Here is a 14,563-nt window from a genome sequence, read left to right as displayed (position 1 = left end):
ACGGGATCAGAGGTGAGCTGGCAAGATGGATGCAGAACTGGCTCAGTCATAGAAGACAGAGGGTAGCAGTGGAAGGGTGCTTTTCTGAATGGAGGGCTGTGACTAGTGGTGTTCCGCAGGGATCAGTGCTGGGACCTTTGCTGTTTGTAGTATATATAAATGATTTGGAGGAAAATGTAGCTGGTCTGATTAGTAAGTTTGCAGACGACACAAAGGTTGGTGGAGTTGTGGATAGTGATGAGGATTGTCAGAGGATACAGCAGGAGAATGATCGGTTGGAGAATTGGGTAGAGAAATGGCAGATGGAGTTTAATCCAGACAAATGTGAGGTAATGCATTTTGGAAGGTCTAATGCAGGTGGGACGTATACAGTAAATGGCAGAACCCTTAGGAGTATTGACAGGCAGAGAGATCTGGGCGTACAGGTCATTGAAAGTGGCAACGCAGGTGGATAAGGTAGTCAAGATGGCATACGGCATGCTTGCCTTCATCGGTCGGGGCATAGAGTATAAAAATTGGCTAGTCATGCTGCAGCTGTACAGTTAGTTAGGCCACACTTAGAATATTGCGTGCAGTTCTGGTCGCCACACTATCAGAAGGATGTGGAGGCTTTGGAGAGGGTACAGAAGAGGTTTACCAGGATGTTGCCTGGTCTGGAGGGCATTAGCTATGAGGAGAGGTTGGATAAACTCGGATTGTTTTCACTGGAACGACGGAGGTGGAGGGGCGACATGATAGAGGTTTACAAAGTTATGAGCGGCATGGACAGAGTGGATAGTCAGACGCTTTTTCCCAGGGTGGAAGAGTCAATTACTAGGGGACATAGGTTTAAGGTGAGAGGGGCAAAGTTTAGAGGGGATGTGCGAGGCAAGTTCTTTACACAGAGGGTGGTGAGTGCCTGGAACTTGCTGCCAGGGGAGGTAGTGGAAGCAGGTACGATAGCGACGTTTAAGAGGCATCTTGACAAATACATAAATAGGATGGGAATAGAGGGATACGGTCCCCGGAAGTGCAGAAGGTTTTAGTTTAGGGCAGACATCAAGATCGGTGCAGGCTTGGAGGGCCGAATGGCCTGTTCCTGTGCTGTACTGTTCTTTGTTCTTTGTTCTTTGGGCTGATAAGTGGCAACTAATATTCACGCCACACAAGTACCAAGCAATGACCATCTCAAACAAGAGAGAATCTAACCATCTCCCCTTGACATTCAGTGGCATTACCGTCGCTGAATCCCCCACTATCAACTCTCTGGGGGTTACCATTGACCAGAAACTGAACTGGAGTAGCCACATAAATACTGTGGCTAGAACAGCAGGTCAGAGGCTGGGAATGCTGTGGTGAGTAACTCACCACTAGACTCCCCAGTGCCTGTCCACCATCTACAATGCATGTGTCAGGAGTGTGATGGAATATTCTCCACTTGTCTGGATGGTTGCAGCTCCAACAACATTCAAAAAGCTCGATACTATCCAGGACAAAGCAGCCCACTTGACTGGCACCCCATCCACCACCTTCAACATTCACTGTCTTCACCACCGACACACAGTGGCAGCAGTGTGTACCATCTACAAGATGCAATGCAGGAACTCACCAAGGCTCGTTAGCAAGCACCTTCCAAACCCACGACCTCTACCATCTGGAAGGTCAAGGGCAGCAGATGCATGGGAACACTACCACCTGCAAGTTCCCCTCCAAGCCACACACCATCCTGACTTGGACCTATATCACTGTTCCTTCACTGTCACTGGGTCAAAATCCTGAAACTCCCTTCCTAACAGCATTGTGCGTGTACCTACCCCCGCACACCCCCCACCCCCCCAACGACTGCAGCAGTTTAAGAAGGCAGCTCACCACCACCATCTTAAGGGCAATTAGGGAGGGGCAATAAATGCTGGCCTAGCCAGTGACGCCCACATCCCATGAACGAATAATTTTTAAAAAATCACTCCCATGATTCGATTGGTATACGTGACATGGATTCAGAGATTTTCAGTTCCGCTTTAAACATTGGCTGATAGTGCATGAACGTTCTAATTGTTGTGCTAATATATAATGCATGATTCTGTGTGCACACCTCAAACTCTTGAACAAAATGTATCACCCACTTGGCCATGAATGTTTTCAACTCCTTAACAGTGATGGTGAGAGGTCGGCAAAAAGTTCATCATCATGTCTATTCCTAACTGGAGCCACAGCACTATTGGTCATAGATTGTTCTCCATTCAGATCAGTTGTGTGCCTCATTAGTCATCTGGTAGTGTGCTCAGCCCTGTTATTTCCAGGGTTGTGCCACTGAAAACAGTCTGTTCAATCAGTGGCATCATGGGCTGTCAGCTTTTCCTGAGGTCAAAAATGGAACGGCAGCAGGACAAGGGTGGGAGAGGAGGTAGGATCATGGATTATGTTCTGAGGTCCCTTTCCTGGTGAAAATCAATGGCAAGCTTTAATAGCCTTGAAAATTAAATTTCCACACTCAAGGACTCAGAAGTCGGGGATAAAAGACTTTAAAATAAACAGCAGACTTTTAAGGGTTGATTTTCTTTTAGGGCAGCCCCCTAAAATAGTCATATTCTAATCAAGGGCCTAATGCCTGTTTTCAGGCCCATCCGGAAAATTGGGCAGCACTGAGCTGGAAAAGGTGCTGGGTCTGTGGACTAACAAGCAGTCAGGGTTGAAAAGGCAAGGGAAAAAGACTTGACTTTAAGATCGTGGAGCCAGGAGCAGCAGGAGTGCTTCTCCCGGCTCCACTGATAGCTGCTGCTGGTCCACATTCACCTCCCTCCCATTATCCTTTTCTCCCCCATCTCCTCACACTTAACTGAGTCCCAGTGCCAGTGAGTCAGGCAGTCCAAAATTGGACCCCTTGATCTGGGCAAGCTGCCTTTGGTGGTGCGACAGGCACTGGCAACTTGCCTGACATACTAAGCTGAGGCCTGAGGACAAATTTTGGATGGTCCTCAGGTCAACCTTTTCTCCCTCCCTCCCTCACCCATCCCCCAATCTCCATGGCAAAAAACTTTCAATCTTTTCTGTTCAGTATGTTTAGCAATTGTACTACTTTGACAACTGGCCAAAGGCTGTACAAGAAAAAAAAAATTGAAAACACTTAATCTAATTGTGTTTTTCTGTAACTTGAATATAAGTCTTTCTCTTGTCAGATTTATTGGCCTGCAGCTAAGGAGAGAGTGGAATTGTGTAAACAGACTGGAAAAAAGGAAGTAAGAAATGACTTGTAATATTTTGTAATTTCCAAGCATTTAACTTTTTTCTTAAAAAATGCAATTTTTCATATTTGCTGTCATATTTAATGTGTATGGAACAAGTTGCTGTCATTTTACTACATGAAACAAAAATTTGAGCTGCACAAAACGTCGAAACTGCAATTTCTTTTTACAAAAAAACTCTCTGAATATTAAACAGTGTGTTTTGTTACATTGCCTGTTGAAATATGCACATTTAATGTTGTAAACCATATATTAAACTGACTAGATATAGCTGCTGTTTAATCCCCAAATCAGATGAACTTGGCTGAGGCTAGTGATACTCAAGCTTTGGATCAAACCCAAGAATTTTAGGCCAATGTTGAACGGCAGGTCTCCAAGGTGAATTTAACAAATAAATAGGTTTTCACAAAACCATACCAGCCATTTATTAATTACAATGCTTTAAAGCCTATATTTATATAAATATAATGGAAATTAAAGAGTGATAAATGTGAGTCGTCAATTCACTTTTTAAGGCTTTTTTTCCCCCTCTGTGTACACTTTATTTAAATGTGAATCCTGAAATGTTCCCTGATTGTCAAGAACACCTCCAAAAATCTTCTCATGTTGCCATGCTGCTATGGTGAGGATTTGGAGTCTTCATGGTACCACTCTTGTGAGCCTCCTAATGGTAGCCCAAGGCTGACAATGGCACTAACCTGGGAGCAAGAAACCCAGCTCCAAATCCCAGTCTCAACTGCAGGGAGTGGGCAGCCCAGGATGGGACAGAAAGGCAAGAAAAATAGGGAAATAAGAGCCCATATATTTTTTTAAGTATTTTCCCAATTGCTCGCAAATGAAAATTACTTGCAATGAGCCAACTCAAATCACTGTTAACTACATAGTCTCTTTATTGTCATGTTTAATATTTGGAATGATAACGTGAGATTGTTTCTTTAAGTGAGTGTGCGGCCAGCTTTACTGGGAGACTAAACAATACTGCTGTTATTATCAGACAGAATGTGCAAATTTCATCCGCCTGCTACACAACTTCAATAAGACACATGTCTATGCATGTGGTACGGGAGCCTTCCACCCTGTATGTGGATATATCGACTTGGGACCCCCTACGGAGGTAATGTATCCTGACTTTACTGAAAGTAATGGTCAACAGCTGTTGCTGCAGCTAAAATGTGTTCAAACTTTATTATTACCAGGTCATGGAGATACCCCCTTACTGAGATAATTTCCTCATTGAGGTGCGAGCTTTTTAATATTCTGTTGAGACCAGAGAAATAGTTTGTTTTAATCATGCAGCAGAATAAAAATTTTCAATAACAAGGCTTCACAATAAAGCATCATTTCATCATCAGCTGCAGATTTCACCACCTATTTCTGTACATTTTCCAAATCAGAATGCCCACACAATAGATTAAAATTAGTGAAGAAAAGAACTTTTTACTGAAAGGCAGCACTGTGCACATAATGGGCTGCATTTTACTTCGGCGGCTGACATAAACAATAGCGGTCCACCTGCATGGGCAGCACGTCATGGAGCCACACGATATTCAGCACGGCGGCTCATTTAAATGGCAAGGGCGGACTGCCCACCCTATGACATGGAGGGGGCGGGCAATCTGTCCCCGGCAACGGCGTCAGCAGCCTTTGCGCAGGCACTGATGCCATTTTTAAAGGGCTTCGAGCCCTTCCATTTAATTAAAATATTTAAAGACATTTAATTTGCCCCTCCTTCACCCCCCCAATAACCATGCAATGCATTACGTGCCCTCTCCCCTCAAAATACTTCCCTACCCACCTGACCTTCCCCCACCAAAGTTCATAAACTATAAACTTTACAACTTTCCACCATCACCTACACCAATAAAATTACTTTGACGCCGGTCCGCCCACTCACCGCACAGAAAAACCTATCTGCTCCCGCCTCCCCACCAGCATTCTGCCTTGGATCCCTGGACAGGTATCTGAAGGCGCGGGAGTGCCAACTACTGGCACCAATATCGCTCTGGAACAGACAGCAGGACCGAGTAGGTCATTTATTCCTTTATTTACATTATTTTACATGAGCAGATTTGGCTTCCGTCGCCAAGTGGCGGGGGGTGGGGGGGCCGCCACGAGGCCTCGCCAGCAATATTGGGCCAGGTCTTCCTGGCGTCGAGGCCCGTGACAGGCCTCTGCCGAGGCAATTTCCCCCCTGCCATGACCCCCGACATCGGAGGGCCTGTAAAATTCAGTCCAATGTAATAATTGGCAAACCAACCAACCTTCATTATCACCTTGCACAATTATCTACCAGGATTTTCCAAGCATAAAATGTCAAAATGAGAATCCCTGACATAAGCCCAGGATGCAGTTCATCTGACTCCGTAATCTAGTTTGTAGCCATTCCACTTCACTCTTGTCAGAGCTATAGCAAAAATGCACTGGAAGGGCTGAAGAGTTTGGCCTCATAATGTTTATTTTTTGTTATTTGTGTTGTATTTGCCTTTATTGCAATGTCTGGCACACAGCTCTACTAAATGGGTGAAATCTTTTCAAAGCACAGGCCAACAGTGGGGTCTTCAATGAAGCGGATGACTTGTTGGAAAATTGTGGGACCATTACCCATGATTTTCCGTCCATATGAAATCAATAGATGGAAATCATGGACAATGCACTGGAGATTTTCTGATAAGCTGCCCTGCCAGTGGTGTTGCTAGCTTTTGGAAACTTTTCTGCACATTTATTAAAATTTGGCAACACTCAGTTATCCACCAAGTTCCATTCACCCATGAGGACAGGATTTGGAGGCTCCACTGTTGTACTATTGCACCAACTTACTTGTTGTGTCTCAGTCTCTGCTGTAACATGCATTATTTATGGTTTCTATTAATCATATAAAATACCAGCTTCAGCCACTATCAATTTTACAGCTCACAAAAATTGTATTGTGACGGAATAAATGCAATAATTTTGACCTATCGTAAGAACCACTTGATCTTTAAAGGGGAATGTTAGTGTAGGAGGAAAAAATTGCAATATATAATACTTTGCTCCTATGTGTCCACTGCTAAAGAGTTCCAACATTCTTTAGTCATGTTGGTTGCATTTCCTTTTTGAAATGGTTACTCAATGGTTGCCGGAGATTCAATCTGTGGAGAGACTAAGAAAAAAGTCTCAAAAAGAAAGAATTACCACAAGGAGCAGATTCACTGTAAGATATTGCATGATGGCTTCTCCATGCTGATCAGGAACTCTCTTTTACAATTCAAATCATTACAGTTGAATTTTCCTACGTTCACAACTTCTAACACCAAGGTTAGACCAGCAATGCTTTGAAGTACTAAAGGCAGTTCCTGATCGACATAATGAATGCTAACTCAATGTTCCTGCACGGAGTGCACCCATGCTCATATATTGGCCTCCAACTTCTTCCTTTATAATGTATAATATTTCTGGCAACTGTGGAGCAGCATTTCACAGGGGAAATATACCTTCACAGCAGTAATAAATAATAAAGCTCTAAACCCAGAATAGTGAAGGGCTAAGGTATTTCATTTTATAAGTAGTTCCTTGAGCATTACTTCTCGCCTTTATCAACTGACAATGATTTCACAGTTCAATCTCTGTCTTTGCATGTTCTCTACCCCATGAGTTTAAACAGGCGAAGGAGTTTACCTCATTGTGAACTAAATATTTTAACTCTTTCAGTTATTACACTGGCTGTGTCACTGTTAAAATAGCAATATTGACTGCATCTGTAAAGACCGTGATAACTGTACAGCTCCTTATGACTGGTCCTTCTGAATTCCTGAAAGAAGTGCTAGTTTTGGCAATATATTCATTTCAAATGTATAAAACTGTAAAAGAGATATACAGAAAGCACTGTTAAAAGTTATTAAATTTTCATCTGTGTTTGTTGCTGGAATTTGTAATGTGCCAATTCCCCCCCGCTTTTATTTTTTTTAAAACCACCTAATAAAAATCAAATCTTGAATTAAAGATCACAACATTTCACTAACAGTACAGATGTTCAAAGATGATTAAAATCATAAGGAAGTTGGATACTAAATATTTGTTGCTATCTTATGAATACATTGTAGGATTATGGACACTGGACTAATGCATTATTGTCGGCTGATTTAGTTTTAGTGGAGAAAAAGTTGGAATCAAAACCTTTGTGTGAAATCTCATAGACACTAAGGAGGGAATTTTATGCTCCCCCCATGGTGGGTTTGAAGGTGAGGAGAACATAAAATTGGGGGGGATGGTAACGGGGAGTGGTGGGGGGACGGTGGTTCCTGCCACCATCCTGCCTCCACCAGAATTTAGTCCAGGGTGGGAAGGCCTGTGAATGGTCTTCCTGCCCTGCCACCAACTGAGGCCCTTAACTTTGCAATTAATCCCAATTAAGAGCCTCATCCCGCTGCCACTGCAATTAGCCGTGTGGCGGGCAGCCCTGTCACCACATGGGAAGCATGACATGACAAACCATGTGGGCTGCTTCCCAAATCCAAGTGGAGTTGGTTGGTCCTTCGTTAAAAGGCATTTAGTGCCTGAACGAGGGACCCAGCATTGGGAGGGGGGGGGGGCTTCCGAGAGCCACCCCCCGGCCCTTGCTAGCAACCATCCTCCCCCACGACCCTCACCCTACGAGAGGCCCCCTCCCACCTAGACCTACCTGTGGCCTGGGTTCGGCGCCGCTCCTAGGCCTCTGGTCGGTGCTCCTCTGGCAGTGCTGCTCAGTGGAAGAGATGCTGGCCTCTGATTGGCTGGCACCTCTCCAAGGGTGGGGAAGGCCTGCCACTGTCCACCTAAGTGCCTGTTTGGCACTAGATTTGGCGAGCCTTCCAGAGAAGAGGCAGCACAAGGTTCTCTGCGTCGCTTTTCCTGGCCATCGAGACCCTTGTTGCCAGCATAAAATCCCAGCCTGAAGTACTGGGGAATTGAGAGAGAAAAAATAGTTGGTGATCTGCTATGTTGTACGTAGCTATCAAGCTCTCAATAGTTTGTGGAAGTACTGGGAAAGTGGAATAATTAATCTGATATGCCATTCCTGGCTCCTGAACTTTCTTTATGACTGAAGAGGTTAGTATTTACTCAAGTGCAAGTGAGTCTGATAGTAAGGTGGAAAACTGAAATCCTGACAAGGTCATAATGGAAGAGACTAAGAGATTAAGGAGGAAGACAGATTCATCCTGACAGGAATGGATAATATCACTACTGGAGGAAAAGAGAAAGGTGGTCCTAAAATAAATTGCAGTGTCGAAATAAAATCTTATTTGCATTGCACATCTCTTTGGGCAACTTTCACATTGGTGATGAGGAGAACTGGAGCTGAAATGGAGATCAGCAGTCTCCAAGCTGCATCCTTCTCTCCTTTATGCTGTAACTGTGCTTTTCAGCATTGATAATGAGGTCTATATTTTGCACCATCTCAAAAAAAGGTAATGGAGAAAATAATTGGACTTAAGATACACAAATCTCCTGGACCTGTTGGTTTCCACCCCAGGATATTACAATAAGTAGGCAAGATTTATTAGTCATATTTTTGCAATAGTCTCTAGATTCAAGAGTTGTGCCTTTCATTTGGAAAATTGCAAAAGTCATCCTGTTTTTTAAGCAGGAAGGGAAAGAGAAACCAGGTAACTACAGGCCTATCAGTTTAATGTCAATTGTAGGGAGGTTACTAGAAGATATCATCAGTGATAGAGTGACTGAGCATTTAAACAGGTATTAGCTGGTCACAGAGTCGGAACGGATTCGTGAAAGGTAAATCATGTCTGACTAATCGAGTCACTAGATTGGCTTGTAGGGGAGTGTCTTTGAATGTTGTTTCTATGGACTTCAAGGAGGCATTTGCTAAGATTCTTCACAAGAAATTATTAGCAAAAATGAGGCCACATGGAATTGGAGGTAACCTTGTGATATGGGTTGTTTGGGAAGTAGGAAACAGAGAGCAGGAATAAAAGGTTCATTGTGTAACTGGTGGGATGTGACAAGTGGTGTTCCCCAGGGATCAGAATTGTGGTCTGAGTTTTTCACCATATATATTAATGGCTTGGATGAAAGAATAGAGGGCTATATATCAAAGTTTGCAGATGACACTAAGTTAGGAGGCATGATAATTTGTGTGAATGGGAGGAGACATTTGCAAAGGAACATAAACAGAATAAGTGATGGGCCAAAAATATAGCAAACTGCGTTCTATCTGGGGAAGTGTGAGGTCATTGACTTTGGATTTGAGAAACACAAATCAGAATATTTTCTCTTTATGAGAACCTAGGAGCTGTGGAGGACTTATGTGTCCATGTACACAAATCACTAAAACCTAATGCACAACCTAATACAAAAAATAATTCAAAAGGCGAATGGAATGTTGGCCTTTATCTTGAAGAGATTGAGATTCAAGTGAGAAAGTGGTGCTTCTGTTGTACAGTGCCTTGATCAGATCTCATCTAGAGTACTGTGTTCAGCTTTGGGCACAAAACACAGAAAAGATGGATTGGTCCTGGAAGAGGTATAACAAGATTTACCACAATAGCACCAGGCTTAACAAGTTATGAAGACAGGTTTCATAAAGTTAGCTTGTATTCGACTGAGTTTACAAAGTTGAAGAGTGATCTAATCAAGGTATTTTAGGTGATTAAGTGATTTTTTTTTTAGGCTGATACAAAGGAATTTTATCCCCCCCATCCCCAAAAGAGCGGGCTGGTGATCGGGGTGGGGGGTTGCATAAGATGGAGTGGGAGGCTGGGGGGGCCCCTTCTCGACCCTCTGCCACCTGCACTGCAAATGTACGCGGGGCGGAGGCAGCACGAAAAGGCCAATCAAAGCCCTTAAGTGGCCAATTAACTGGCACTTCAGGGCCTCTGCCCACTGCCATGGGTATTTTACCTATGGCTGGTGAGCAGCTGAGGCCTCAGAAAGCCTGCCTGATGAAACTAGATGGCCTCCTTGCAGGCTGTGGGGGTGGGGCCCTCATGATCAGGCACTCTGTGCCCCATGGAGGGCCATCCCTGAAGTCCCAACTGCCCCCAACCCACAACATTGCCCCCCACCCCCAACCGACTCCCCATGCCTCACCGGGGCTTGACTGATTGTCGCCGGCCGTCCTTTTATCTTCCTCCTGCAGCTGGTCGTAGTCTCAACAGTGACTATGGCTCCCGGTGGTGCTGCTGGAACTAAGAGCTGCTGGCCCGTTAATTGGCCGGCAGCTCCATTAGGTGGGACTTCCTGCCTCAATAAGGTGGAAGTCCTGCCCAAGATCAATTAAGGACCTGGGGAGCGTAAAATCCAGTCTGACTCCCCAGGCCCAGCGGAGACGGGCTCACCACTGACCTTCCGGCCGGTGGCCGGGCCCCCCACCTGCCCAACAGAAAATTCCAGCCAAAGAAACTATTTCTTCTGATGGGGGAATCCAGAACAAAATCTTAAGGGCATAATCTTAAAATTAGAGCTAGGCCATTCATGAGTGAAATCAAGAAGTACGTTTTCACGCAAAGGCTAGTGGAACTCTGAAATACTCCCCCTAAAAAGGCCATTGAGGATAGGTCAATTGAAATTTTTAAGATCGAGATAGATTTTTGTTAGATAATGATATCAAGGTATTTGGAACAAAGGCAGGTTTGTGGAGTTGAGGTACTGTTCTGGCATGATCTAATTGAATGATGGAACAGGTTCGAGGGCCTAAATGGCCTGTATAGATGGCAGCTTTTGTGAGCTAGGAAATTTTCTGTTTCAAATGCTGTCAAAACCATAGGGCTGGATTTTCAGCCCCCATCAGGGCAGGGATCAGAGGCAGGTGGGGGCTGAAAATAGCCCCACCGGCTGGCATGCCGGTTCCACAGCTCCATCCCGCCTCCAGACCATTTTTACAGAGGTGGGATCAGGAGGTGGTAGGACAGCCCACCTGTATGCGGCGGGTAGCCGTCACAGCTCATTAAGGTCAATTAAAAGATGCTGACTGGAATTTTCCAGATGGTTTCAAGGTTCCCACAGGCGGCAGTAGCCAGTTTAGGTGCCGGTAGGCGGCCTCCTGGTGGCAGGTTGGGCAGCCAGAACTCCAGGCAGGCCTAGGGGCCCTCCCTGTGTGCCTGAGAGCAGGTGCAGCCACAGGCTGTCCTGTAGAGGGGTTCCCCAGCTCTCCGCCCACCACAGTGGTGACCTGGCTGCAAAAGCCATTTTTTAATGCAGATTTTAAAAAGTTGTAGAAAGGGCGCCTCCATCTCGAAGCGTCCTCTCTCTTACTTACCTTCCATCGCAGCTCCTTTTGGGCTGGAAGGCCTTTGATTGACCTTCCAGATTTGAGAGCGCCCCCTCCCCCCACCCTCCCCACCACCCCACCCCCTCCATCCTTAGTTGGATGATGAGCCTCTCTCCAGGTCAATTTAGGGGGCGCCCCTGTGAAAATTGCAATGTGACTATCTCCCCCCTGGGGACTGATTTGATACCTGGAAACTGTCTCGACCTCTATCTCCCAGCCTCGAGGGAAAATCCTGCCCATAGAGTTTGCTTCCTTCCTGTGGTATTGTGCAGTCAGCAGTGGGAATACCACATGTCTGCAGCTGACAGCACATTATCAATATCAAAGCATCTTTTGCTTATTTCCAAACAAGCTAACCCTTCATTCTTTTCAATTTTTGACATGTTATATTCTTCAAGCTGCCAAATTTGAGTAACATGATGCTGTTGCCAATAGATCAAAGCTGAATGATAAATGGTAATGTTTATTTAGTCTCTGCACACAAAATGCAGTGGGAAACTGAGTGTACAACCTGTAGTGTCTGAGCATTAAAAAGATTCAATAACGTAAACTGTGATTTATGTTGCAGTTTTGAAACTTTGACTGTGTTGAAACTTGCTTGGTGTGCCAGTGAAGAAGTGAACTGTTCAACAGGTCTGTCCTTAAGGCCCGCTGCATCTAATAGTGTTCAGCACTATTGTTTCTCTCACTCACTCGGTCAGCTAGCAGTTGGGTTACTATTGATGGAATGCAGCAAGAAGAAACCTGAAAAGTAATGTAGATATATTAAATGATAGGTTGTTAAATCCTAGCAATCCCATTGGCTCTGACAGTGGTTAATAACATGTGGTTAATAGCCTGTCTCCCAATCGTTACATTTCTATCTATCCAGTAATTGTCATAAAAAAATGTTTTGACATGTTTTATTCTGGAACCAGTGAAAATCCTTGAAAATCTCCTCCTCATGCTCTTGTTAACTCTGAACCTAGTTTAGCACAAAACATGCCAGGTTGTTCACCATTGCTACATTGTACAGACTGCAAGTCTTTGAAATTCAAGTGATTAATTTTTGGTTGGATTTGATCTCTAACTTCTTGTGGTAACTTTACTGACAGGAACTTTCAATGAAGCTTGACCTCAAAACTCTGGAATCTGGAACACTGAAATGCCCTTATGATCCCATCCAACCTTTCACGTCAGCTCTCATTGGTAAGGCAGTTGTACATTGCCGAGGACATGAATTACTAGTGACATTGAATGAATGGATCTCTGCTTTTAAAAATGGCCAAACATACAATGATCATTCTGTAAAGATTGCCCAGTTATGTTTTGTATATTCAGCTTTGTCAAAATCATGCAGTTTAATGTGGTTTATGAAATAGATTTTATGCAAAAACTAACTTTAAAAAAAATATATATTTGTATGTGGCTCGAAAGAGGTAGGATGAAAATGAACTCGCACATAATCATAGTGGACAACTTCAATTATTTTCATCTCTTTGTCCTCAGACATCTGCTTGTATTTTTGCCTAAGGTCATAATCTGTGAGTCAGCATAATATTCAGCCATTTGTAGTGAAGTATATCATGGACTGTATGCTACATTACACATGGAAGTTCCACTGTCGAGTATCAAGTCTAAGGAATTCATGGCAGAGCTGCTACTACATGTGGCTCCAGTTAATCTTATGATTACCAACTGACTGGCCATGTTTCCACCATGTTTTATCTTTTTGCCCAGCATATGATCTGTGACTCTCTCCCTATAAAGCTTAGTCAATAATTACTGAAGAGAATAAAAATCATTATTTTGTAATATCCTAAAAGAATTTGCAGATAATTGTGCACAAGGGGAGAAATAACAAACAGACATACTTCTCCTAAATCACTGCCAATTCCCTAAGAGTACATTTTTATAATATCCCAGTTTTCTTACACTGTCACAATGCAGCTTTGATACTTAGAGTAATCTTAAAACAGGAGCTGCTATTACATTGACCTGGAGTTTCCATTCGATTGTGCTGTCTATTTTGGCACAATTCCCCTGATAACAGTGTAACCAATAGTCTTCAGTTTCATTCACAGCTTCTCAGATAATGAAGTAGTCTGTGCCCGCATGCAGCAAGAGCTGGACAACATTCAGGCTAGGGCTGATAAGTGGCAAGTAATATTCATAGAAACATAGAAACGGGCAATGACCATCTCCAACAAGTGAGAATCTAACCCCCTCTCCTTAACATTCAATGGAATTACCATTGCTGAATCCCCCACCATCAGCATCCTGAGGGGTCACCATTAACCAGAAACTTAGCTGGACTAGCCACATTAATACAATGGCTACAAGAGCAGGTCAGAGGCTGGGTATTCTGCAGTGAGTAACTCACCTCTTAACTCCCAAAGACTTTCCATCATCTACAAGGTGCAAATTAGGAGTGTGATGGAATTCTCCTGACTTACCTGGATGAAGGCAGCTCAAACAACACTCAAGAAGCTCGAAACCATCCAGGGCAAAGCCGCCGACTTGATCGGCACCCCATTTACCACATTAAATATTCACTCCCTCCACCACCCACGCAGCACGGTTGTAGTGTGTACCATCTACAAGACGCACTGCAGAAGCTGGCCAAGGCCCCTTTGACAGCACTTTCTAAACCTGCGACCTCTATCTTCTAGAAGAACAAGGGCAGCAGGTGCATGGAGACATCACCAACTGCAAGTTCCCTTCCAAATCACACATCATCCTGACATGGAAATATCTCGTCGTTTCTTCATTGTCGCTAGGTCTAAATCCTGGAACTCCCTACACCTGTGTTGTACCTATACCACATGGACTGCAGTAGTTCAAGAAGGCAGCTCACCACCACATTCTCAAGGGCAATAAATGCTGGCCTTGCCAGCGAGGTCCGCATCCCATGAACGAATAAAAAAGGGCACAAAAGATCGTGGAATTTTATGCGCAAATTGCATTCAGCGCAATTTGAGTTTCAGACATCTTTTGCACCAGTTTCAAAATATTATACCAGAAGCAGGCCCCACCCACAAAACTGGCCACCAGGATTAATCATCATTGGCTGTTTCTGCTAATTGGGCTCATTTCTAGGCCTTCAAGGAGGCTGCAAATA

At 44.1% G+C, this 14,563-nt stretch overlaps 1 protein-coding gene across 1 annotated transcript in view; it reads left to right on the top strand.

Annotated features, from left to right (window-relative positions):
• The window catches only part of LOC137383877 (semaphorin-3D-like), a 106,769-nt gene that overhangs the window by 26,576 nt on the left and 65,630 nt on the right, over positions 1-14,563 (top strand). The window contains exons 3-5 of the mRNA XM_068057228.1: positions 3,156-3,215; positions 4,216-4,335; positions 12,558-12,651. Coding sequence (XP_067913329.1) covers positions 3,156-3,215; positions 4,216-4,335; positions 12,558-12,651 — 274 coding nt within the window. The remainder of the gene's footprint in view (positions 1-3,155; positions 3,216-4,215; positions 4,336-12,557; positions 12,652-14,563) is intronic.

This window comes from Heterodontus francisci, chromosome 25 (genome assembly GCF_036365525.1).
Source record: "Heterodontus francisci isolate sHetFra1 chromosome 25, sHetFra1.hap1, whole genome shotgun sequence".
Taxonomy (NCBI): domain Eukaryota; kingdom Metazoa; phylum Chordata; class Chondrichthyes; order Heterodontiformes; family Heterodontidae; genus Heterodontus; species Heterodontus francisci.
This window is presented reverse-complemented; position numbering and strand designations above follow the sequence as displayed.